Below are 25505 nucleotides of genomic sequence, written 5' to 3' on the forward strand. Positions count from 1 at the left end.
AAAAAAAAAAAGAAAAAAAAAAGAAAAAATCTTTATTTCATAGAGCTCCTTTTCAGAAAGTAGACCCATATTTGATGTACACATTAAATGAGACTAGGGCACTGAAATGAGAGATGCTAATACTGTACAGGCTGCCTCTGCTGTGCAAGGCTAGGCAGGAGGACCCCCTCCCCCCTCAGCAGAAAAGAAAAACAAATTGTTTTTTTTGGCCATTTTTTCTTTTTTGCAAAAACAATAACGATTTGTGTAGAAACAAGCAATGTTTTGCATCTGTCACCTCCCACTTATAACCCTTCAGTGTGTGGAAGAAAAAAAAAAAAGTCCCAAACAACTTCAGTTGAAAGGATTAAGTTATAGCAATATGCACACCATCAAGTGTACAATTTGTCAAGGTTCATTTGATTCTAATAAAATACTTTAGAACCCATATATATTTCATATTTATCTTTTTGGGGGTATATGGATCAAAAAAAAAAAAAAAAAAGACATTAAATCATAAAGATAGCCTGGAAGGAAAAGGGTGGGGGGGAAAAAAAACAAAACAAAAAACAAAAAAACAAAAACAAAACCCAACCACCCCAAAAAACAAGACTCTACTAAAGCTACAAATGGTCATCCACCATCTCCAAGGAAAGGAGAGGAGAAAGAAAGAGGTGGGGATAAAGAAAGGGAGAGAAGGTAAGAGCGAGGGAGGCAGGGAGAGGATTGGCCAAGCTATACAGCGCAGTATGACACCCACTTTAGCTCATTACACACGTACAGTCGTGATCAAGGCACAGGGATCTTCTAAAAGTTTTTTCCTCAATAAAGTTGTACAAAATAATACATTTTACAGTCTGTACAAGAATAATAGTTCAGCAGTAAAGTAAAGACAGACATACAAGGGAGGAGAGGAGGAATGGTGGAGGGAGGAATGGCAGGGAGGTGCAAGCACACAGGTGGGGGCAGAAAAAAAAAAAAGTCCCATTTTGTTGTGTTTTTAATATTCCAAGATTAATATATCTTATTTTCTCTTTAAAATGAAAGACCACTGCCAGGAAGGTAAAAGTGCAAATGGAAAAGGTGGCGGTGAAGAGGGTGGGCGAAAGATTGAGAACGTGTAGAGAACAGGTGACAAAAGGATGACAAAGAGTTGAGATAAAGAAAGAGCGCACAGGGCACAATGGCACAAAAGTCTACACAGAGAAAAACATCTGTGGAGACTGTATAACAGGATGAGAGTTCTCTTTAACTTATATGGTACTGTACTGTTGAAGGATGCCCGTCGCCCTCTATTGAAAGTCCCATAGAAGTTGGCATTTCTGGTTCTTTTTGTTTTAAACTCAATATATCCTCCTCACGTGATGCTCCGATACCAACAAGACAAAGTCAGGTGGCAAAACAGTTCTGTAGAGAAGCCGCTGGCGCCCCGGTCAATCACGGCCGACACCTCCCATCAGAGAAACTCAAATCGCAGTTGGCTCCCATCCCGTTTTAGTGAACACCTGCTCGAGTGAAGTCTCACCAACACACCCGTGGTCTGGTTAAGTCTGTGGTAACGCTGCTCCTCTGGGCTCGGCTGAGCTTCGCCCGTTTAATCTCAAAAACACCGACCCAGATAAATAGCCGGCATCTCAACGAAATGCGAGCAGGTACGTGCGTTGCCAGATTGACCCCCTGTTGTGCAGTCCAGTAAAAAGCAGGTGAGATATGTTGTGTGTGCACAAGCAGAGCCACTGGATTTAAAGATGTCTCTAAGTGAAAGGAAGGTTTGGTGTACATGGTTTGAGTCAAAGTCCTGAGCACAGTGCTTGTTTTTTTGTTTTTTGTCTCTTTTAAATACAGTGTTCAGTTGATCTGCTGTGATATATTCATTCTCCATTTGCAGTAATTCATCTCTTTCCCAATTGCACTGAAGTAGTAGCTCTTAGTTTTCAGCCCAATCAGGGGAGAAAAAACCAAAAAAAAAGAAAAAGACGAACAAAACTCAAGCTGCAGCTCCAACTCTCGCTGCAGGAAACTCTGTCCGGACTGGGCCACTTTTCTGTTTTTAGGAAGATGAAGGTAACGTGAAGATAACATGATGTCGAAAGGTGAGGAGCTGGGAGTATGGCTGAAAGTCAAGACTGAAGTCTGTTTTACGTGTAAGCCCCTCAAACCCATCCGTCAAAAATTCTGCATCAGGTAGAGAGTTTGCATCAGGGGAATTTCTGGGTTCACGGCATGTTTACTATAAGTGCGTGTGTGTTTTGGCCACTGTTGTGTCACAAGAGCTCTCATACTTCTGCAGAAGAGTTCAGAGACGCAGGTTCAGGGATTTCTTTTTCGTCTTCCATAGTCCGATCTGGTTTTATCTTTTTGGCCTAACACCTTTCCTCTCCCATCACAACAGCTCGTACTGCCGCAGGTGCATCCGCTGGATGATGTCTCGACAGTCATTAAAGACGCGGCGGATGTTCTCTGTGTCGACGGCGCAGGTGAAATGGGGGTAACAGTAGTGCCTTCCATCTCCACTTGCTGTGCTGATCCTCTGTAGAAGAAAGGAAAAGTTACAAAGCTGCTAAACAACTTTTGTGCAGCAGAAACGTCTCCAAATTTTATTAAAGCATAACCCCCGCCCCTCCACTGCATACATTTAAAAACAAATCCCATGAAAGACAGCTACGCACTTACCAGGAACTCATCTCTGATGAAGTACTTTGCCCTTGTAACACGCGGATCTTCTCCAGGTTCTGGCGTCGCTGTAAGAGGAGACAGAGGCCAGTGACTAACTTCTCACCATATGCAATTTCACAGGTAGAGAATTTAAACATGACAATGCAACAACTAGTAAGGAGGCACTACAACTCTATAGCAGAATGTGTAAGACGTAAAAAGAAGCTTTCCACCTCACAGAGCAAGCGCTTCACTACAAAAAACTTCCAGGTGTATCCAGGATGACCCCTTGTGGTGAATGATATCAAAGACATCCTTTCAAATTTCTGGATGAGTTGTTGCATCGAATTTTCCATTTTTTTTTAATGATAAATTTCATTGATGAAAATAAAAATGTGTTTTCACGTCGGTATAATTTTTTATTGTACTTAATCTTAACTAACACACACACACACACACACACACACACACACACACACACAGCTCAAAATCAGATGCTGTAATAAGGCAGCTCACCATCATCAGGTGTGGTGTAGCGAGCAAATTCTGGGAAGTATTCTTCGATTTTAGACTTCCCTGCCAACACCTTCTCTGCAAGCAGGTCCTGTTTATTTAGGAACAAGATGACAGAAATGGTCCGCAGCCACCTGAGGAAGACGAGAGACTGAAATAAGATCACACTGAAATATAAAACTGCTTCCAAGTGTGAAAAGACAAAGTTCAGTCAGCCAAAATAAGCCATAACAGGGGCCAGCAGATAACAGTTCCCTTAGGACTTGCTCAAAGTGTTCTAGCTTCGAAACCATGTTTGATAAATAACTTGTCTACCCTTGAGAGGCTGAAGTGCTGCGAAGGCTTTCTGATTTCCTATGCTGTCAACTTAATCTCGGGATTAAATACAAAACAAACCACAAGTCCACAGGATGACAGGTTTGGCGTCTTTCCTCACCTGTTGTTCCAGATATTCTTGAAGAGGTTGAGGGCCTCCTGTAAACGGTTGGTCTGATTGTCCTCTCGGATCACCATGTTGTAACTGCTACTGGCCACCACAAAGATGATGGCTGTTACGTCTGAGGAAGAGGGAGGAATGGCGATAAATCAGACACCGTGAGAGAAAAGGATACGAGTCAAGGGAAGTGAGAGGAAATAAACACCACTTACCATTAAAGCACTGAATCCATTTCCTGCGCTCATCCCTTTGACCGCCGACATCAAACATACTGTACAGATATAAATGTAAACATGGAAAATGCTGCCATCATGTGGAGAAAATGCATATGTACAGCTGATTTGTGTTTATATCCTCAGCAGACACTGTAGATTACCTTTGAAAGAAACTGTTACTCTCCACCCTTTTTACTTACTGGAAATTAACTTTGTCCACTTGGAATCTCGTCTCAAAGATCCCTGAAGTCAGTACTCTGCACCTCAGCAAATCCTGGTGAACAGGAGTGACAAATGTAACAACAAGGCTTTTATGTGCCAGATTAGAGTGACAAACCTGGAGAAACACTCACAAGATACAAATCCAACATATGGAATATTTGGACAATATACTGAATTTCAAAGTGAAAAATAAGAGGATATAACACATTTGAGTTTGGCACCAAAGGAGCAAAAGCATAACTTTAATATGTGACAGGGCCCAAAATGTTAAAGTCCCTTCCTCATAAAATACTATTCAGGGGAAATAGTTGTATAGTTAAATGTAGGATATTATTAACTTTGTAGTGGAAGAAGTTCACCCACCTGATCTGTTGGAGTGTAGTCACTCTGTTTCACAATGTCGATCTTGTCTAGAAAGCTGAAAAGACGAGAGACACAAAAGGCAAGAGAACAGTTACCGGAGTAATACTATAGACCACACAGTGGTTTCATATTTGTAAGACTTGTACAGGTGTGCTCAAGGAGTCAAATGAGACCAAAAAAAAAAAACAAAACAAAAAAAAACAAAAAAAACAAAAAAACAAAAAAAACAAAAAAAAACACCAACACTGGTATAATACCAGGCATGACTGTGCACTTTTTCCTCCAGCAACACTTAAGTATCATCTCTCATGTACATCGCCACAGCTGTGGTATTATATGAAATACAAAACCAGTTTGCCAGAGGCTGTCCGTGTGGTTTTGAGCCCGACATACTGACTGAGACTTAAAGTCTCCAATAGAGAGATACCAATAAAACCAACTTTTGAATTTAATTGTATTTTTCTACAGCAGATGACCTTGAAGGTAGAAGCATCCTCGCTGCTCACTCAATATGCAGGGAAAACACTGAAGCTGTTGTCCAGTATGCCAAAATGCGTCAATGTGAAAGCAGGGAGTGAGCATAGCTACAAGTGATCATGACAACTCAAAGGGCAGAAGACGATAGATTCAGGTTACACCCAGCTTGAGGAAACTAAGATCTTATGGAGAAGAGTACAGTGCATTCAGTAGTTTTAATATGTATAGTATTTAATGTAGCTTTTTCCTCATTTGCAAGAGAAGGTGGGCCTCCTGCAACATCTGCAATTATTTCACATTTGAGTAAAAAGGATGACCAAGAAGTGCTATGTTAAAGATCAGAACAAGCCGCAGGCAGCATTCAAACATCTTGCCAATGACAGCAGGTCATCAATATATCATGGAAGACATGGATGAACTAGGAAACAGGAAGAGGAAGTGGGCAGTGAGAGAATCTTTGGGATTCTTTGAAGGTCCGAGCAACCACCAGCCCCATCCGGAGAGGGAAGAAAGAAAGAGGAGAAAAAAAAAAGTGTCCAGAAGGAAAGATGAGAACACACACACACACACACACACACACACAAGAGTGGAAGAGGTAAAGAAACAGAAGGAGAGAGACAGAATGAAGGTGTAGTGGCGTCTGTCTGACATTACAGAGCAGATTTCAAAAATAGCTCCCCAGCGCCCTGGCCTGCAGCACGGTTACCATGGAGACCCAACCACAGGCACTATTAATAGTCTATCAGCACCCAATCTCGTGCAGCTGGAGTAGCACCAGAAAGAAGACAGACTGATGGAGAAAGGGGAAAAAAAAAGGAGGAGAGAAGGAAAGAAAGAGCAGGATGAGTTTGTGTTGTGTGCAAGGAGGAAGGAGGAGGGATCACAGACTGGACTGTACCACTTGAGTGAGGAAATCAACTTTTTAAAGATCAAACCGATCTAAAGTTCTCAATGACCGGATGCATTATTCACCAGGATTGATTTATTAGTAAAAAACAGTCGAGACTACAGGGTCATAGTCAAGAGCTGAGCAGCGAAGGTATCCTCCTCAAACATCACCCCCCTCTAAGCATCCTCTGATCTGTAGATGACTCAGCCTCCGCCATGTTTGCTCCCAAACCCTGCAAACTGCAGCTGTTACACGACTCCTTCACTATACATTCTTTGTGGTTTTACCTGCTTTTGTTTGGAAAAAATATATAAACTGGACAACTCTGACCCATAAAAAGTACATTTAGGACCCCCCTTAATCACTTAACGTATGCACATCCAGATTTTAAGATTTCAACCAGTGACTCCTGTCTCAGCTCCCTTTTAAAAGTCATCCACCTTTGTTAGGATGACTCCATACTCCTGACAGGTTATGATAACTTTGCTGTTTTTATTTGTAGCAGATGCAGAGTGCTCCAAGTCTCGTCAGTGATTTTTAGAAGTCCGCAGGTATTTAATGTATGCCAAAAATATGACCCTTTAAGTTTTATTTCAGTGTTTACCAGGACATGAAAACTGCATGTTTAGAAACACCACCAGACTAAGCTGTTTTAATAATAGTGATGCACTGTATCCGTCTTAATTCAGCAAGAGACTCATTTCCCTTTATGCTGAAGAGCTTTGATATTGTCGGACTTACTCCTAATCGAGATGATTTCTAGCTAGTTTTCCCTCATTAATGCACTGAATCAGCATCGTCAAATCTAATCTTCTCCACTACACAATTGCATGCTAGCATTTTCACATACGACCACACTTGTCATTTACATGTGTAAGGGTGCGTTGGTGCCCGCACATTGGGAAAATGAGAGGAAACAGAAGTAGGGCGTTTCTATCTGCTGGGTTGATTTTAAATTAGAGCTTCATGCAACTTTGTTTATAGACTAGCTACTTTACCTCTTTTCCTGAACTTTGAGTCAGTGTGTTGTTGAAAACATGCAGTGTGTGGTGAGGGTATGGAGAAGGGTTCAGAAAAACAGAATCAAGTCTTTGTTAAGACTCAACCAAATGTTTTGACTTGACTGTGACACGTTTGTTTTGAGTTGTTCATCTCATAAACTCGAGTATGAGCACCGGTTACAGTAGTGAAGTCCATAACTGTATGTAGAGGTGGTATATGCCAATATTACCTATGAGCTTTCTCCTCTTGATGGGAAATAAACTCTGGATCTCATTGCATTTAGTTTTTAAATCTTTTTTAAAGCACAGTTAATATTATGTAGGGTGCATAGTGCTTCCCTAACGAGTAGATTTTTTGGCAATCTCTTAGGGAGCTAGAGCATTCATACTATCCGGTCTTTAAGTCTGATATTATTAGCCGTTTCTGGGTCCAAGCTACACTTTAAACAAATATAGCAGCATCACAGAGTTACAATTTTGCCTAAATTCTTTCCTCTTTAATAAAATGATCAATGTGACTGCTCTACCAGGTGTAACAATTAGGTTTAACATACAGGCATTCACCATAACAGAGCTAGCAGGGAGCTACAGATGGAAACCATGATCTGATTGAGATTTCTGAAAAAATTAAAACTTACAGCTCTATCACAGCCGACAAAAATGAAGACAGAAAACTAAACAACGATGTTTGCAGGGTTACTGAAGTTGGGCTAGCTGGTATATAATGTTGTTCTATGTCACTGCTAGCTACACAGCTATGATTTGCATAATATAAACACATTAGTACACTAAAGTTGGAAGATGAATGCCAACTTTTTTCCACTCAATAGAAGATCATGTGATGGTTCCCGATGGTTAGGGATAAATGCAATTGCATATCAGGAAGCTGTAAACAGACTAAACTTCAGTCAGGAGAACAACTGAGATAATCCATTCAAAATATGAGGTTGGTCATTAATATACTACTGCATGGGGCTTTAGTTACATCATAAGGTTTTAAAAGCTGAGCTTTAATAATGAATAGTGGTAATAAAAGTGACAGAGGTCGACAGTGATCACTGAATTTTTTGTTTTGGGGGGCTTGCTCAGATGACATTGAATAAGATACAAACCAAAACCCAAACCAAAAACAGCCTTAATAAACGCAGAGTAGTTTGGACCTGGAAGCAGGGTTCATACATCATCACTTAACAACCGGATTGACGAGGCTAGGGCTCACATTGCTATCATCTAGTTTTGAGTCCTTAGTTGTCATTTAATCTAAGGAAATAATTTAGCCAGATTTAAGGAAATTAAGGTAAAATGCACTTTTCTATAATACATGGTCTCATTGCCATATAGGAGTCATGAATTGAAAAAACCCAACTAGTATGCCTTACCTGACATGAAACCGCTTAGTAGCGCACATGCTGGGATCAGGATGAGCATGTCTACCCCAGATTTCACCCTACTTATGCTTTAGTCATAAAACCGGAAGTATTAGAACAAATACGAAAACATACTTCAGTCTCTACTTCTTTGTCAATAATGCAACTGTTCATCCTGCTTGTAACCGGCTTCCAGCAGGACCTGACACCATCTCAAACTGAAAGGAGCCGCTCTGCTATGCAACTTCTAGGATGCCCCAAGTACACAACATTTGCCTCAGATTACTAGTAATAAGCTTCTGTAACTCAAAGCAAACAAAACAATAAATAAAAAAAAAGACAAACTACACCAACTATAAGATAACCACACAAAATGGCACCACATGCACAGTATCAATAAAAACTAGAAGTTATCCCTCACAGAATCCTCACATTTATAAATCACGTCACCATGAAGTTGAACTTAAGTTACTTACTACTGTGCACAGTCGATTAGCTGGTACTCATTGGATCTCTCATAGCAAGCCCGGACACCTTCGTCTTGCCACAGTGTCTTTGCGTGATCGTAAAACTCCTGAGAACAAGAAGATTTGGGGGGGGGAGAGAAGATGAATCATACAGGCAGAACAGGAGAATTGAAGCATCAGCAAAAGTTGGACATTGTTAGTAATCATGTTTATCATGAAATTACAAAAAACAAGTTCTGTGTCACTGCAGTGGACAACATTAGAACCACTGCATGATTAAACAGGATTGAGCAACAGCTCATGTGCTTAAACATGTTTCAAAGTAGGCGATTGTGTGTATTCCCTGTGCATGTTACACTGAACATGACATGAAACGGGGGGAGAGAGAAAAAGTACAGGGCTGTCTGTTGTCCATGATGTGTATGTGAGGGCACCTCCTGCTCAGCGTTTCTGTTGTGCCTGGGCGATGTCTGTGTGCACATCTTTAAAAAGGTAAATAAGGGTGCAGATTCCTCACAGCAGACAGACTTTGTGACATGCAGATATCAAATCAATGAAGCATTTATCTTTTTTGCACTCTTAACACCTTTGCCGATTTCATTTTAAGGAAGTAAAAAGTTGCAGAAACAACAGCAACAACACCACCTCTGTGTGTCACTCACTGACCACTTTGAGCACACCCGTTAAACCTGACTTGAACTGTCCGGAGCATTGTACATGCATGCTTCTTAACTGGCTTCATGGTGGCTGGTGGTGTGCTGGATTGCATTACACGGCATGTTCCCAATATTTTGTCCACTCCATTAACATACATGGAGAAACATTAGGCAATGTCAAGCACTCCGGTACACCACCAGTCACTATGTGAAGCCAGTAACAAAGCTGACTTGTCGCTTCTTTAATAACATCAAAAACTGAAAGTGTGCAAGCTTTGTGAAGGTGGAGTTGATGTTTGAACTGTTGCTCAGGCTTACAGTAGATTTTACGAAATGAAGTGGCAACACTATGAGAATCATTGCTATAAAAAGGACCATTTTATAACTGCAGCATCCAAACCCTTCATGCTTAAAAAACACGCAATACATATTTAGCACAGTTTTTAAAAATGGATCATTCGGTCTGCTGCCCCTGAACCTCTCATCAATGTCACAGAAACATGGCCATTAGTCAGGTGACTCTGCTCCTAGATTTAAAAAGGAACAAGTTTGATTTCCTTAGAGTCTTCCAGTCCCTATGAGCACACTGTTGAGCATTTTGACAAAACCCTGTGTCTCCACATTCCTGATCAGGGAGGTTTTCCTCATGTACAACAGCGTGTTCCCCGTGTGTGTGTGTAGCTATACGCACTGAAGCTACTGAAATTTACTTGTGGCTGTAAGGTGGTAACACCCGTTATTGCTGACATATCACCCCAAAATAACTTAACACAAACAGCACAACTAGTTTTTCTGCCGATTTAGATGCCCACTCTAAACACATATAGTATATTCTCCTTCATTACAGCCAAATTCATTATATTGCTCATTTACTTTTTTTTTTTTTTTTAAATACCAGCATCTGTGCTGTGATATTGACATTTAATATGAGAGATGCTGCTTCTCTTACTGCAGATTTCTAGGCATCACTAGATTGTGATATGAAATATGTGACTGTTTGATCAATAACTGCAGCTAGTTGCTAAACTAAGAAAAAAATATCAAATTTGATGCACTCATTTAATGAAAATAAAAAAGTTGGGGGGGGGAATTAAGAGCAGACCAACTGCAGTGACTCAAAAGGTATTTTTTATGTGCAGAGCCATTTTTAGCTCATCTATAAACTAAACAAATGCAGGTCAAATATATCTGGTTTCTCCTACACTACAGGAACAAAAGGTATTGAGTCACCTACACTTTACACCTACAGGAGCTGTTCAGCCTTGGAAACCCATGCCATGTAGCTCCTGGTGCACAGTTTGTGTGCTGATGTTAATGCCAGAGTTTGGCTGTTACTGAGTCAGCGGAGTGTTAGAGCCTCAGGACTCGACGACCCTGCTCTGCCACTTTGAAGCAGAGTTGCTGTGGTTTCTAAACACTTTGACTTTGCAATAATACTACTTAGAGTTCATGGTGGAATATCTAGGAGGGAAGAGATTTCATGAACCGATTTGCTGCAACAGTACTATCCCTAATATAGCACCATGCTCGAATTCAGCAAACTCTTTAGACTGGCTCTTTCAGCAGTGTTTATAAAGTCAGACTGCATGGCTAGGTGCTTGATTTATACATTTGGGGCGATTGTGGCTCAAGAGTTGGGAGTTCGCCTTGTAATCGGAAGGTTGCCGGTTCGAGCCCCGGCTTGGGCAGTCTTGGTCGTTGTGTCCTTGGGCAAGACACTTCACCCGTTGCCTACTGGTGGTGGTCAGAGGGCCCGGTGGAGCAAGTGTCCGACAGCCTCGCCTCTGTCAGTGCGCCCCAGGGTGGCTGTGGCTACAATGTAGCTTGCCATCACCAGTGTGTGAATGTGTGTGTGTGAATGGGTGGATGACTGGATATGTAAAGCGCTTTGGGGTCCTTAGGGACTAGTAAAGCGCTATATAAATACAGGCCATTTACCATTTGAATTTGAAATTTAAAGTGTTTACCAAAATCTACATAGTGTATTAGAGTGGGCAATAGACAAATGGCTGTGTTGCACATAAACACTGGAATTTGCTGTGTGCAGCCATATGTAGGAAGTCATCCAGTATTTACTTAGACAGCAAGTCAACAGCACATTCCTCTATTAATTTACACTATGGGCTGCAGAGATGAGACATTAACAAATTTGTGATTCAAATTGCAAACAAAATTTGCTCTTCACATTTTACAAATGAAACACTCATTCCATAAACTCAGTTAAAGTTAAGAAATCTGACTTGGTAACAATTAGTGCAGCCCTCAAGTCATCATGTAATGGAAAAGTAAATGGGTTGGACTTATCTTATCCCAATCATCCAGCAGGCAGTCTACAATAATGTACCTGACAAAATAAGGATCTCCAATCATTTTCAATCTGCACTGGATTCAATTCCTTGTCTCCATTAAAGTCCTAAACCGGTTTGACCGTGGTAAACGGCTTTAAACTATTAATGTTGGAATTCACCTGTTCACAAACCTGCATGCGTCACGTGTGGGCACGTCCGTCCTCGTAGCTCTTTACAACTTTACCAGCACTCTGCTTGCTGAATTAACTGTAATACTCCCTCCTTTAAATTAAAAATGAAATCTAACCTAAACATTTAAAGTGGCAGGCGCACAAGGGCACTGTTAAAGCCAGTTTAAAAGCAACTGACTTCCTGCAAACTGATTCCCGTTTCATCCTGATTTACCATTAGTCTTCATTTCGAGATAAATTAATAATGTCACAGTCCTGACTGGAAGTGATGATGTGCCTATGACGCTCACCACCACACACACTTTTCACCATCATGTTTTATAACTTGGAAACTATGCCATGCTTGTCATAAAGAAGTCATCCAACCAAACAAGTAAAACGACCATAAACAAATAATTGCTTCCCAACAGCTCAGAATGCGTGGAATTCATTGGGCAGCGGGGTGATTTAGTGGTTGACGAGAGTGGCTCGTAGGTTAAATCTCAGATTTGAGTCCTCTGACAGCTGATTTGTCTTAATGAATTGTTGCAGAGTTAGATTTGCTGTCTGCTTACAAACTACAAATCACTCAGGGTAAGAGTGTGAGCTCAGTGCCACTATGTAAATAAATGGGTGTCTGGTGAGGATCGTTACTTGACTGAAACACAGCTGCCCCTTTAGTTTCAATATTTCCCACCCCTATTTATCATTTACGAACTTTATTCAAAATAAACAGAAGTAACAAAAGCTTCTTCTTGAAAAGGTCATACAAGACTGAGTGACCTGAAACCTCAAGCCCAACAGGTGGCTGTAGATAAACACTGACTAATGTCCACACTAACATTTTAGTGTTGTAACTTACTTCCCATGCATTGCATTAGCCCTCAGACTTTTGCAAATGCTGCTGAGCTCCAGCACTGCAGTGCAGTGCTAACTACTACACCACCAGTGCATGGCGGCATACCAAGTGTCAGTTGTCTTAACATACACATTTTCAAGACGGACAAAGACTCCCAAAAATAATACCACTGTTTCACCTTAAACTGCTATAATCATATTAGTGTAGGTATTGTGCAAACCTTCATCTCTTGGGATAGACAATTAGTCAATGGAAATATCCCGCTGAGAATACCAAACCCACACAGACATTACCAGTGGATTCATTAGTAAACCCCAGTGTCTATAACAGTCTCTGGACACAGTCTTTACCTGTTTCAAGAGATCCTCACCTGTGACACTGGGAGTAATTCCTACCATGATCTACTGAAGTACAAACACACAGCTGAAAAGGCCATGGCCCTGCTACAGATCCATTATGCAGACTTTAAAAATAATAATAATAATAATAATAATAACAATAATAACAACACAAATTTAAATAATAAAAGTCCTAAAATGCACCTTACACATCTATCCCAATTTCTGAAGCAACCCAACAAACTCAAACAAGTATATAAGGTCAACTCTACAATTCTTAGAACATAAACTGGGGCAATGAACTATGAAAACGTGAGCTATGAGTTCAATTTGAAAGAGTAAAGCTGGAAAATTACTGTCATTATAAAACAGTTCTGAAGATCAAAGCAAGGCAAACAAGAAAAACCGCTAAATAAATTACTTAAAGAAAGCTACATGTCAAAGTGTGGGTTGATATGCATTTGGTGATATATTGCTACTCACAGATGGAAAATCAAAGTCCTTCTGATTGACAAAGTTGAGGATGTATTCAATCCGGTACTGGTTTTCAGGACATGCCAACTGGACAGGTGGGGTTAGGGTAGTCATAGCTGTTACTATGGTCTGTAGAAAAGACAAACCCAAAGAAAAACGATAAGACAACACGACAGGTTACGGCCGCATTTGTCTAAGCTGCTACTAAACCACCAACAGCACACTTACCTCGATAGCCTCTTTAATATTATTCTTAATGTCCTGGATTTTCTGCTTCTTCTCTCTGAAACAGAAAATGTTCAATGAGAAGCAGTAAATCGCAGAAATACTGCAAATGTCTTCAGAACAGGAAAAAAAGTGCATGCATATAAAAACTGTTTGACTGAGATGAAGTGCTCAAAACATGTAAAACGAGTTCTACTTTTGTCTGCAGGTGATTTGTTATATATAGAAAAAGTTAATATCCTAAAGATTTTGGATATTAATGTTTAGCATTTAACCTGCAATACATTGAGACCACAAATTAACCATAAAACAGCAATAATCTGAAACTGTTAAGAGGGAGCAAAGTAGAGTAAATAAAAAGACAAGACATAATTTAGCGTTAAAAAAATAATTTAAGGCTAATGGTGACAGAATGATTACATTTGTTTTTTGAACCAGTCGGTGACATTTTGTCAAACAGACAAAACTGCATGATACAAAAGCAACTTCACATCCACTGAAAGAAAACAGCCATTCTCACAGCTTGCACTGCAACTCTGCCTCTCTTCAAACCACTATATTTACATCAAAAACATGTTTAGTTTTGCTATAAAGTATCATTTTAATGAAGCTTAGAGAAAAAAAAAAAAAGAAAAAAGTGTTAGAGGTCCCTCTTACCCTGACCGGGTGCATTACAGTCCACTGTATTAGGTTTGTTTTTGGTCTGTATGGGTAAACAGACCTTCATTGACATGCATGCTAGCGAAATTATGTCTGTCTGCTGTAAACGATAGCTGTGTGTTTGAGACATTTGGACTGACAAAAAAAAATGTTTCTAATAAAAGGCAACCAGAGAGCCAGTTAGTCTATCTTTCACCTTGAGCCTGCCAGGACAACAGTACATTGTGTTTACAATAGCTCCATGTCAGTGACAAGGGTGAAACGGTCCCCTTTACAAACTTATCTACACTTAACAGCCACAAATGTATGTATACAGCCAAAGCCATGACACCACAAGCTAACGTCTGTTCACTAGCTTCAGTAACTTGGCATTTCTGGCACTCAGTCTTTGTGGTGAAAGAAAAACAAAAACATATTTTACAAACCACATGTGAGGTAACTGGAAAGAAAAGAAAAATAAAATGGGGGGGGGGAAGAGGAAGAGGTTATGAGGGGAACTGGGAAGGCACATTTACATTTTTAAACTGATAGTCAATGAAGACTGTCACATGGTTGTGTGATCTCTCCAGAGAGACTGCTTCCCTCTGTATGGTTAGAGAGAGATTGACTTAAAGATGCAACATATATGCAATATGTGCTACAGTGATTGCGTCCAAAAAAACATGTGTTCAACAAAAAAAGAAAAGCGTTTAGGTGGATGATAGCCTATCTAAAGAGGGTTTAAAATCAATATCAATAACATTCTGTACTCTAGTGTGTTGCATAACATGGATTAATTAATAATCAACTGGCCATCTATACCAGGGGTGTCAAACATGAGGGGTGGTGGCCAGAACGGGGTCAGCAAAGTCCCCCCCAAAAAAGAGAAAAAACAGACTTGTATGAAACTGAAATTCAGCAAGTTGTAAGAAGCCACATTAAGTTAACATGAAGACTGTATAGAAGTCTCACTTCAGCCCATTTTTAAGCTTGCTGTGTTGGTTTCATGGCCAAGGGGGTGGGGGGATAATAATAAAATGAACTGCTTTGATTCAACTTTAAGGCCCATCATCTGCCCCTCCCCCTCAATAAAAATGTCCCAAATACCCCAGTCCTCATTTTTGCCTACTTTCCAGTTCCAAATGCCTTGCCCAAGGGCAGCTAAGTCACGTTTGTTCAAAGAATATGGAGAGATGAGTCATCCATTCATCTATTTCCCAAATCACGCCAGCAATTGGAACTGCCAGTCTTCCGGTCACGAGACAATTACTCTGACATTACCATGATGCCACAACACTCAATCCATTCACCCCAAAATTCTTTTTGTCACAGGCCTTATTGAACCCTTTAAGGCTCAAATCAGTATATTATGTCCTGCCTGAGGATGCAGGCAAATTAAAGCACATTATTATGCTTGTCATGTGAAGTCCGTTCTGGAACACCGTTTTGGTTTAAAGAGACCTTCATTGATGAAGGTGATTAATTCCAAAGGTGACGTCTGATCAGACATACAGACAATAAACCTAACATGAAAATCCTCCAGTTTACTGCATCTGAGGACAGGAATGAACCATACAGGTCTCAATAAACACAAGTCACATTTATGACTCCAATGGCACTCTACGGATTTGTTTCTTAATGAAGACAGATCTCACCCATGCAAGCAGAGACGGACACACTGACACACACTGTTCTGTGTTGTGGAGTCACACACTGGGTCATATGCCCAAGTTCGCCTTAAGTGCTGAAAATCTAGCCTAACCTCGCAAAGATACTTCCATCTTATCAATACATGACCACCACCAGACCAATACAAACATCTTATTTTACTCCTGAAACTGGTTAAGCAAAAGTTAAAGATGTGCTCCCAAAAACACTGAGGAGGGGGGAAGAAATGCAACACAAGTGTAGTCTTTAGAGTTTTCACACAGAGGGTTTAATTTGTTAGACCACTCAGCTAGATTAACCCTCAACCAAGTATGCTTGGTGATTCAGTTCAACCCCCCACCCCCACTCCAATCCATCAGAGGAAACAACTATCAGTTATATTGTTGGTCACCGTTGGAGTGACCTTAGGAGACCCTGACAGAAACTTGTGCAAGTACTATAAAAGTTCAGCTGCTGGCTAGCTAGCTCCAACTCCCATCTCATGTTCTCCTATCGGAAAGCTGACCAGGACACTGATCTAGTGGTCTTTCATATCATTCAGCCTTCTCTCTATTTTGTCTGGTGTTCAGACGGACTTCTGCCCTGGAGATCTCTTGCAAGAGTGCCACTACCCTGATCTTAAAATGAGCAGCATTGCTAACTACTCTTCAACATGGTGGAGCTAGCAGTTGAGGCACTGGAGAACAGCAAATTATTGGAATCATTTATCACAAAGCTGGCTTAATTTTACTTGTAGGTGAGCAGTTTTTAGAGTACTGACTGTCAGTTCTTTAAGCCGGCTTGGAGCACCTTACCCTTACATGCATGCTTCTCCTTACCTGGGCAGATTTCAAAACTTAAACTAGGCCCAGTCATAGCAGTCAATTTAGCTTTGACCAGAGGTGGTCAACAATGAGTGAGCTAAGTGGCATCATAATGTCTTTACAGAGAATTAGCTCACTAAATAATCGCTTTTAACCAAATCAAAAAATGTCTAATTTCTGCCAATACTAGCATATCAATAAATTAATAAATAAATTACTTCAATGCTCCAGGGCTATATAGTAGAAGATGAAACTACCTTTAGGATTCTATTGCACCATTTTACAACTGAATCAATACAAGTTAGGTCTACTAAAAGTTGACAAAGTATCCCACTATATAGTCAGTTCGCTTCACAGTGAAAAGCCTGCAGGCTGGTCAGCGACCCCTTGGAAACCTCCAGTTGCTAGCAAAAAGTGTAAATTTGCCAGATGGTTGGCAAGTGGTTGCTGGCTGTTGCTAGGTCAAAGTAGTTGCAAAGAGGTATACTTGTTTCATTAGAAACTTATGACCATTGACAGAAACTCTTACAGGGGTCTCTGTGGCGCTGAGAGGAGGAGATGTAGATTCAGCCTGGGATAAAAGTCTTCAAACCCACAAGCCAACATGAGCCTCAGACTTAAAAGAGCACTCAGCAGAATGCTGCTCATTCTCAGCCTCACTCTAGTACTCACTCTGCATTGAAGCCGTTGACATGTAGGATCCTCATCTGTTTCACTATGGTGCTCTTTCCCGACTCTCCAGCTCCTGAGAGAGAAAAAGTGAAAATGGATTATGTACCTTACGGATACACTCACATGCACTCAGTGTTGGGATAAAATGGGTGTTTATCTGAAATACCAGTTTACAGTGCAAGTACAACTTCCTTTATGTGGACACAAGCACTGTAGCTCACTACAAGGTTAAAGGTCCCAAACTGTTATGGGTTTGACTGAATAAGTTGCCTGCAAACTGACAATTAGTGCAGTGCCCGCTGTTACAGGCATGTTCGCACCGGTGACATTACTATGAGGTCACAGAGGTGTGAGAACAAGTGCAAATAAGGCCACCAATAAAGCACAACACTAGATTATTATCCAAGGGGCCAGAGAACAAAAGACCTTGAGGTTCCTTTTTAAACTACTTCAAATAATGGTTTAATTTTGAATAAAGTATAACATCTTGTTGCGTCTGCCCCTACAATCTCTTACCCTTTAAGCAACTATGACAAAATACAGAAAAAAAAAAAAAAAAGCCCCAAAACAATTCGAAAGCCGATTTGTGTGTCCTGGGGAGAAAACATGTTAAGGTGTGCACACAAGAGGAATATTCTGATTATTCAATATCACCCGGGATGGGAGACTGCATTCTGCAGCATCACAATGAGTGGCCCCCCCCCAAAAAAAAAAAAAAAAAAAAAAAAAAAAAAAAGCCAGCACCAAGAACCATCTGCCAAGAACAAGGGGTCCATCAACAGATGCTGTAACCCCCCCACAGAGTCCTGATCTCAACACCATGCTCTCAGTTAGACTAAGACTAGCTAAAAGTATAACATATCACAATTCTCCTAAGATACTGCATGAAAATTTTGAATTGTTAAAAAATAAATACATAAATTAAATCCAATTAGGGTTTTTTGTGTTTGTATTCAGATGTCAACAATACGCTTGTCGTCACTTTATCTGAGCCTGAACCTTACTGTGTAATACTGTATATGTGTGTTATTCATTTTCGTTTCTCATTTCTATTTTAACAGACTGAAATTGATAGCATGCAGCACTACCGGGCCGTTAGTGGTAAGCTGCAGGTTGCCAGATGAATTGCTTGGAACTGCTATAAGAATGAAACTCAGTTTTTGCCCTGTAATGTCAAACCTACAGCATGCAAGGCTACATGAGGAATGAGCAAATTTAGTTACAAGACCCAATGTACACCAAGATGTATGCTTTTCCCGTTTCAGGCGGCCTGAAACAATTTAAAAAAAAAAAAAAAAAAAAAAAAAAAAAAAAAAGGGCTAAACAGCTGTCATTTTTTGCTCATCTTAATTATTTCTGGTGTTCACTTACATTAAGGTAAAATTAAATTGACCTTGAATTAAATAAAGACAAATGTAAGTTACAACCCCCCCCAAAAAAAAAAAACAAACAAAAAAAACCTAACGTACTTAAAGTAAAGCTTAAAACAGACTTAAGCACAAAGCCACAAGTACATCAGTTTGTTTGATTATTTAATATCTAGAAGAAGATTAAATATTTATTAGGTGATTTTTTTTAACTATTGCTTGACATGATGAGTGACTGTTGAAGTAAATGTCTAAATACATAATTACATGTAAAACTTATTTTGGCATTCTACAGTATTACAGCAATACTGAATATTTCAAAGTAAAGTTAAAGGCGTAATAAGTGGCATGTTTGTACAGATGTCATTTATCTTAGGGCTCTTTTCTCCCTTTCTGTCCTACTTTGGACAAATGAAAAAAAGTTAAATACATTTCCAAGGTAAAAAGACGAAGTCTAAAGTAAAAAAAATAACTTAGTCAGCTTTACATTAGCATCATCTGACAGTTTGCACCAGTTTAGGCTGCGATTCCCAGCAATGAAGTGCAACTGTTAGTCAAGCACATCAGAGAAGCCACACAAGTCTGGGACTTGTGCATTTTGATGGCTCAGCTTGCTACAGTATATATCATGAACTCGTAACATCATGAGCTCGACGATAACTGATGACCTCGTGTCACAGTGCTCCCTCCTTCTCTGCCCATTACCCGTCTTTTACCAGACTACATTGTGAAGCAATAAAATAAGGACAAATACTAAAGTACACTTTAGTTTGGAGAATGTTAACCACACAAATGATTTTAAAAAGTAGGTCATATATAGCCAAATGAGTATTATCCAAAATGAAAATACCGACCGACTTTAACACCTTAACAATGGCCCTTTAAAAAGGGGGAACTTTTGCCACATGGCCACAGTGAGCATATCTGCTAGTAGACCCTTTAACATTGGCAGTTCTATCAAATTAAATCAGAGAAGATACCCCAGAATGTCAGACATCAACCAGCCAGAAACAGAATGATAGAACAATACTTTGGTCCATTATGTGGCAGGATTGTTGAAGAAAATCAAGATTTTGCTCCAAACATAACATCCCAGTGCACTTCAAGCTGAGTAACACCCTCAGACCAAAACTGGTTCATCCCAAGGACAACACACAAACATAAGCTAAACAGCATAGTGTATGCAGTACAGTCAGGAATACGTGGACCTTTAAACAGGACAAACCCAACAACCACCTTACAAATGTATAACACAACATAGGAGAGCCAGCTCAAGACTCAGCTGTACACTTGTACCTAAAGGAGAAGGACACCAGTGTTCACATTTTCATCCAAGACGGACGGTTTGACAGGGGAGTGAAAGAGGCCACCTAGGTCCACTTTGATTTGTTCATTGTTGAACACCAGCTATCACGACCTACAACACAGTCTCAACAGTCCTTCCCAGGCATTACAATCCCCACTCACACTTTGCCTCAGGTGACCTCAATAGCTCACATGATGGTGGGGTGGGAGATATGATATAAGAAATTTCATACCATGCCCCCAGTGACAGAATGACCCATGCCCTTTTATTTTTTTAACACTACTGATCATGCGAGATTCCACATGATCAACGTTGGGTCAAGGACCATCTCCAAAGAGACAACCCCAACTAAGGGTTCAATACCTGGGACTGTCAGTCATTTTGGAAGTAAAGAAGCCTCTTGGATAAACTTAAAGAAGCCCAATTATGTTCTTTTCAAGCATTCAAGACAATCATGATCTGGATGACAGAGAACCTGCAGAAACATGAAATCTAAACTGCCATTAGGCCCTTCACAGCCACAGAAGTCATCAGCACTGAAACTCCTGCAACATTGCTTAAACTAAAACATCAGATTAGCTGCTAATATAGTTGTATGCTAACACAGCATTTAAAAAAAAACCCAAACAAAAAACAACAAAAAGAAAATGCTTGTTCCTTTGTTTTGCAAATACTGTGGTAGCATTAAAGATGCAATTGTTTTTGTCATGGCAAACTCATTAAATATTGCTTCACATGCAATGTGGCATCTAAAACCTGTTTACATTAACACCCTGAGAATTTAGGATGCTTTTTTATAATGAAGAAGTCTGACAAAGATGCCAAATTAAAATGTAGTAATTTACAGGATTAATGGTGTGCAGCAAAATGTGGTGGGTTCCACGTCAGGAAGCATGACTGTTCATCTGGTGTAGTATCATGATGGACAAGAGCTGAACTGCATCTGGGGCACCCTGCAGTGTTCTGACAGAAAAGCTAGCTTGTGGGGTTGACCAGTATAAGCACAGAGCAATCCAGTAGTCTTTTTGTACTGCTACCCTTCACCCATTGAGTCTTATTTAACAGGTCTCGTTAACATGGACCTATTAAGGCTTTAATTAGACTGGGTGGTTAATCCAATCAAAAGCATACTGAGCAAAACACATAAATGATCTGCAAATTTAAACCTTGTGGGCACGCATGCTCAAAATTTTGCTCTGCCAATAGATGGTCAACATTTGTGTTTTAGCTAGGCTACAATACAAACCAACACTACAAATGCTGAAGAATCGGTTAGGTTGTCTGTCCAGCTTTAACTCGTAGACTCTTTTTGGTCAATTTACTGCCTGTCAAGCTGCAGAGATCATCTTATTACCAACAAAGCTAACACAAGGTCTAGTAGCAGGTGTGAACTGAGTGTCCCTTTTTTATGCTTACTTACTTTTGCTCACCCTTAAAAAAAAGTTTCCTTTAAGGGTCGCATTTAAATCAAGCTGATATTTTAGATCTGAAAGACCTAAAAATTACAGAAGGTATATTTGTTTTGTCCTTCTCCTTTCCAAAAGTCATCACAACTTCCTCCCTAATGCAAGTAGTGACATGTCATACAATATCCACCCTCAATAGTGATATGTTCAAAACAAATTGACCCCCTCCCCCAAGGGTCCGCCGCAAATTCTTAGAAGTCAAAACCCTCTGAATGGATATACGAGGAGGGTACAGATGAGAGCTTTGCAGGAAACAAAAAACACTCTTATATAATGAAAGAGACCCACTCACACAACCACATGTTGAGTCTTACACATATTCATTTCTTCATTAACCAAGTTTTGGTGTGCTTTTCTTTGAGTCACATTATCTTATGTTTGGGCAACACACCCACAAACTGGCATGTGATGTAAAGCTTCTGTTAGTTTGGCAAATTTGAGGCCTGCATGCATGATTAGTGCTAAAAATGAGCACTGTTCAGCATGCTGCAAAGTCCCAGTTTAATACAACTGAAAAAGAAAAAGGTGTTAAAGAACAAACATACATAACTTAATGATCAATTAGGACAGGCTGGTTCCGATTGATGTTGGTGCTCGTTAATCCTGCAAGCAGTTTACCCCACCTTACAGGTTTGCCTCACTGCATACTCTAAAACCAGCCAATGGGCTGTGCTACAGCAGGTTTGGGGAGTTAGCATTGCAGAATGACAGTCTGACAGCAACATGCCAAAAACCCAGCACCGTATTGCATTTTTGGCCTTATGCAAGAGCAAAGTCACACTGTTGACAATGTTTCCCAAAACAACATCCCAGAAAGTTTTGCAGGGAGGAAGCAGGGTCTCAACCGTCCAAACAGAGGCCTTGTCTGTAAAGCAGCAAGCACATAAGATCTGTAAAAATGTGTCAAACTCACCTAGAAGTAGTAGTCTGTGTGTTGCTCTGTAGATCTGTTTGTCCTTTTGGAGCTGCTTCTCTATCTTTTTGTTTGCTTCTCTTTGAGCCTTCTCCTCATTTCTCTGGTCTTCGGTCTTACTGTTGCCCAAACAACCCATCTTCCCGCAAGAAAAAAGAAAAAAGGGGGTCCAGGGGAGGAGGAAGAGGTGGTGGAAGAAGAAGTAGAGGAGGAGGAGGTGGTAGTGGAGGGGGAAGGGAAGGTGGGGGGGTAATGTAGAAAGAAAAATAAATCAGATAAACTAGTCTAGATGCCTCGTTTGACCCGCGGATTTGGCAGCAACGTTACCCACATTTACACCGTTTAAGGTCCGTGGCGCCCCTGTGTAGAGATTTAAAGTCCGTAACGCGTATTTTGCTGTCAGAGAAAGGGCAGGATACTGTTGCTGACGACACGGAGGCCGCCTTCTCAGTTTGCTGAATCCGGCTCGGGCTTTTCCCTTTTATATGCAGTAGTTTGTGTTTCGTTTTTCCAAACTCTTTCCCCCCCCCCTTCAGCCGTGTAAGATAAAGACTTGTAATCCACAATGTCCGCTATAAGACCCAAAAACGGCGGTTCACCTCAAACGGAGGCAGAAAAAAACAGCCTAATTTGCATCTCCAAAAGCCCGGGTCTTGCGTCTCACAGCTGCCCGTGACAAGGAGCCGAACTCGGCGTGTCCGCAAAGCTCGCCTGTGCTGTAGCGCCGCTCGTTACCACGTCGCTTTTCATGACAAACATTTCCATGGGTGTATACTTAGACTCTATATCTATTTTTCTGTCTCCCCGACGGCTGTCTTCGTCGGGGACCCAGCAGGACAGCTGTAAGGAAAATAATATTTACACCCAAACGAGCTACATGTGTGGCATTCTCGCTTCTTCCGTCGTCACCCGGCTCTTTTTCATTCTCTGCATCAAATCAGCCCCAAACTCACTGCGGTTGTCTTTTCGTCTTGATCCCTCGCCACCTCCAAATCCGAAATGATCCAGTATCCCCCCTCCGATTTGTCCTCCTTATATGTGATGGCTGTTCCTTGCTGTTTTCTCCTCCAAAGGGCCTTCTCTCTCTCTGCCCCTCGCTTTTGTTGCTGAAATGTGTTATCAGCCCCTCACATCACCACCAAGCCTCCAAAACTGCGCACCGATAGACTTTTTTTCTTAATTTCTGGCTCGACTCCGATGAATCCCTTCAAAAGAGAGAGGGGGGAAATAATTACAAAAAAAATAGGAGGGGGACAAAATAACAGAAAAAGAAAACGTGACCAAAGACGTGAAAATCCCTCGAAATGTATCCACGTTTCTTGCAGGTGAAAAAGCTACACCCGCTGTCAGGCTCGGCTTTTATAACCTACATACGGCCTATACATGTGCACACACGCTGTCATACAAACATACATTTATATACACATATGTAGATTCCTCTTGAATCCTAGGTGGGTAAACAGGCTACAGACTTGACACTACATGTGCATTTACATTCACAAAAAGTAGGACGCGGGGCTGTTGTAGCAGCACATTCCCACCGTGAAGGCCGCTCCCCTCCTGGCCGCTGGTCGAGGAAGGTGAAAGACGGGAATACCCGATTCTTGGAGGTTATTATTTTCTCCCTTTCTCTCTTGCTTTCTCTCTCCGAGAATAGTAGCCTACATTGAACAGATAGACAGCGCTTTTAGAGAGACGGGGTGGGGCCACACAACGCTCATTGAACCCTGGGAAGGAAGGACCGAGAGAGGAGGAGGAGGAGGAGAGGCCGCTTCGCCTGGTCACGTGATCCGGGTGCGGAGCCGCGTTAGCGGCGTGGCTGTGCGGAGAGAGAAAAAGGCGCCCTCTTCAAGGAAAAAAGACCTGAGGTGGTTTGTATGCAGGAATAACAGCACAAGAGCCCTCTGAGCAGGGCTACTCAAATCTTAGAAGACCACTAGATATGTTCTGTTACAGACATTTATTCACGGAAAAGTACAAGCACATCAGCAGCGGATTATACTGAGTTATACTATTAGGAAGACTGGTGCATTAAGTTACTTTCAAGACATAGGCTTAACACTATTATACCCATTTCTTAAAATCTGCTAAAATAGTTTTCCATAACTCACGATTTAAATAATCATTCTTTATCTTGTGAAATAAGCTGCCCTCACTTTAAGCTAATTCTGACTGGCTTTCTCTTGTAAAGCACGTGAGTGTAACAGGCGCATTCAGAATTTTTTTCATAGGGGTGGCCATATGGGGGCCACTAAAAATATTGGGGTGGCACACCAAAAACAGAAGAGTGCCGGGCGCAGTGGTGGGGAGAGGGTGACATCGTAAGGGACATACAAAGTGACACAAATGACAAAAATAATGCTTCAGCTCACTGTAGGGCACAAGTGTCGAACTCCAGGCCTTGAGGGCCGGTGTCCTGCAGGTTTTAGATGTGCCCTTGAGCCAACACAGCTGTTTTAAATGGCTAAATGACCTCCTCAACATGGCTTGAAGTTCTCCAGAAGCCTGATAATGAACTAATCATTTGATTCAGGTGTGTTGGCCCAGGGTGATATCTAAAACCTGCAGAAGACCAGCCCATGAGGCCTGGAATTCGACACCCCTGCTGTAAGGTGTCTTCCTCTCTCTTGCGCTCACATTTATTAAAATTATTACCAACACAGGACCCACCCTAGGGGGGGGGGTAACAAATCTTGGGGGGTGGCCAGTGCTGCCCCCTGGCTCCCCATTGGCACACAGCTGTCTGCCTGAGATGACTATATTAAAGATATCTGTTCTTACTGACATCATATAAAGCCACAAGTTGAAGAAAACTGCGACTGCTTTTGACTTTGCACACACAATGACCTATTTTTTTTTAAACTGAGTATTTATTGTTTTAATAGTACTACACGTCAGAGAAAATAAGGGTCTCCTTTAATAACGCAGGTGGTGGAACTGTTTGACTACTTAGTGTCACTCCATAAATTCATGAGAAAAATAAAACAGCCACGTGCAATATTTTTTTTCCTATAAAATATTGTGAAATATAAGTATCAAGTGGCATACCATGCAAATCTTTAGTGAGGGATGAGGAG

The 25505-nt window shown here is 40.9% G+C and overlaps 1 protein-coding gene across 4 annotated transcripts; it reads right to left on the reverse strand.

Annotated features, from left to right (window-relative positions):
* Window positions 1–1810: 1810 nt before the first annotated feature.
* On the reverse strand, window positions 1811–24175 carry gnas (GNAS complex locus). Of its 4 annotated transcripts, none has more exons than XM_005941134.3 (14): window positions 23970–24175; window positions 23382–23633; window positions 22429–22567; window positions 17377–17449; window positions 13598–13652; window positions 13379–13498; window positions 8594–8691; window positions 4384–4438; window positions 3999–4072; window positions 3796–3854; window positions 3584–3704; window positions 3151–3281; window positions 2653–2720; window positions 1811–2509 (listed from the first exon to the last, which is right to left on the reverse strand). In XM_005941134.3, the coding sequence occupies exons 3-14, from the start codon at window positions 22565–22567 to the stop codon at window positions 2363–2365; spliced, it is 1140 nt and encodes a 379-aa protein (XP_005941196.1). In that variant the 5' UTR covers window positions 23382–23633; window positions 23970–24175; the 3' UTR covers window positions 1811–2362. The 4 variants fall into 4 exon arrangements, with proteins under 4 accessions (XP_005941196.1, XP_014195175.1, XP_014195176.1 ...); XM_014339689.2 differs by having other exon boundaries at window positions 22760–23633; XM_014339690.2 differs by having other exon boundaries at window positions 22429–23633; window positions 23923–24175.
* Window positions 24176–25505: the final 1330 nt, after the last annotated feature.

This window comes from Haplochromis burtoni, unplaced genomic scaffold (assembly GCF_018398535.1).
Source record: "Haplochromis burtoni strain Fernald_Lab_line unplaced genomic scaffold, NCSU_Asbu1 Contig_60, whole genome shotgun sequence".
Lineage (NCBI taxonomy): Eukaryota > Metazoa > Chordata > Actinopteri > Cichliformes > Cichlidae > Haplochromis > Haplochromis burtoni.

Bases quoted from the DNA above. Each gene is read 5' to 3' on its own strand.
- gnas (XM_005941134.3), bottom strand. From the start codon at position 22,567: ATGGGTTGTTTGGGCAACAGTAAGACCGAAGACCAGAGAAATGAGGAG. The intron at 3,705-3,795 runs GTAAGTGGTGTT...CCTCTTCCTCAG, and splicing joins ATGGATTCAGTGCTTTAATG to ACGTAACAGCCATCATCTTT. The intron at 2,721-3,150 runs GTGAGCTGCCTT...CTCCTCTTACAG, and splicing joins CTACACCACACCTGATGATG to CGACGCCAGAACCTGGAGAA.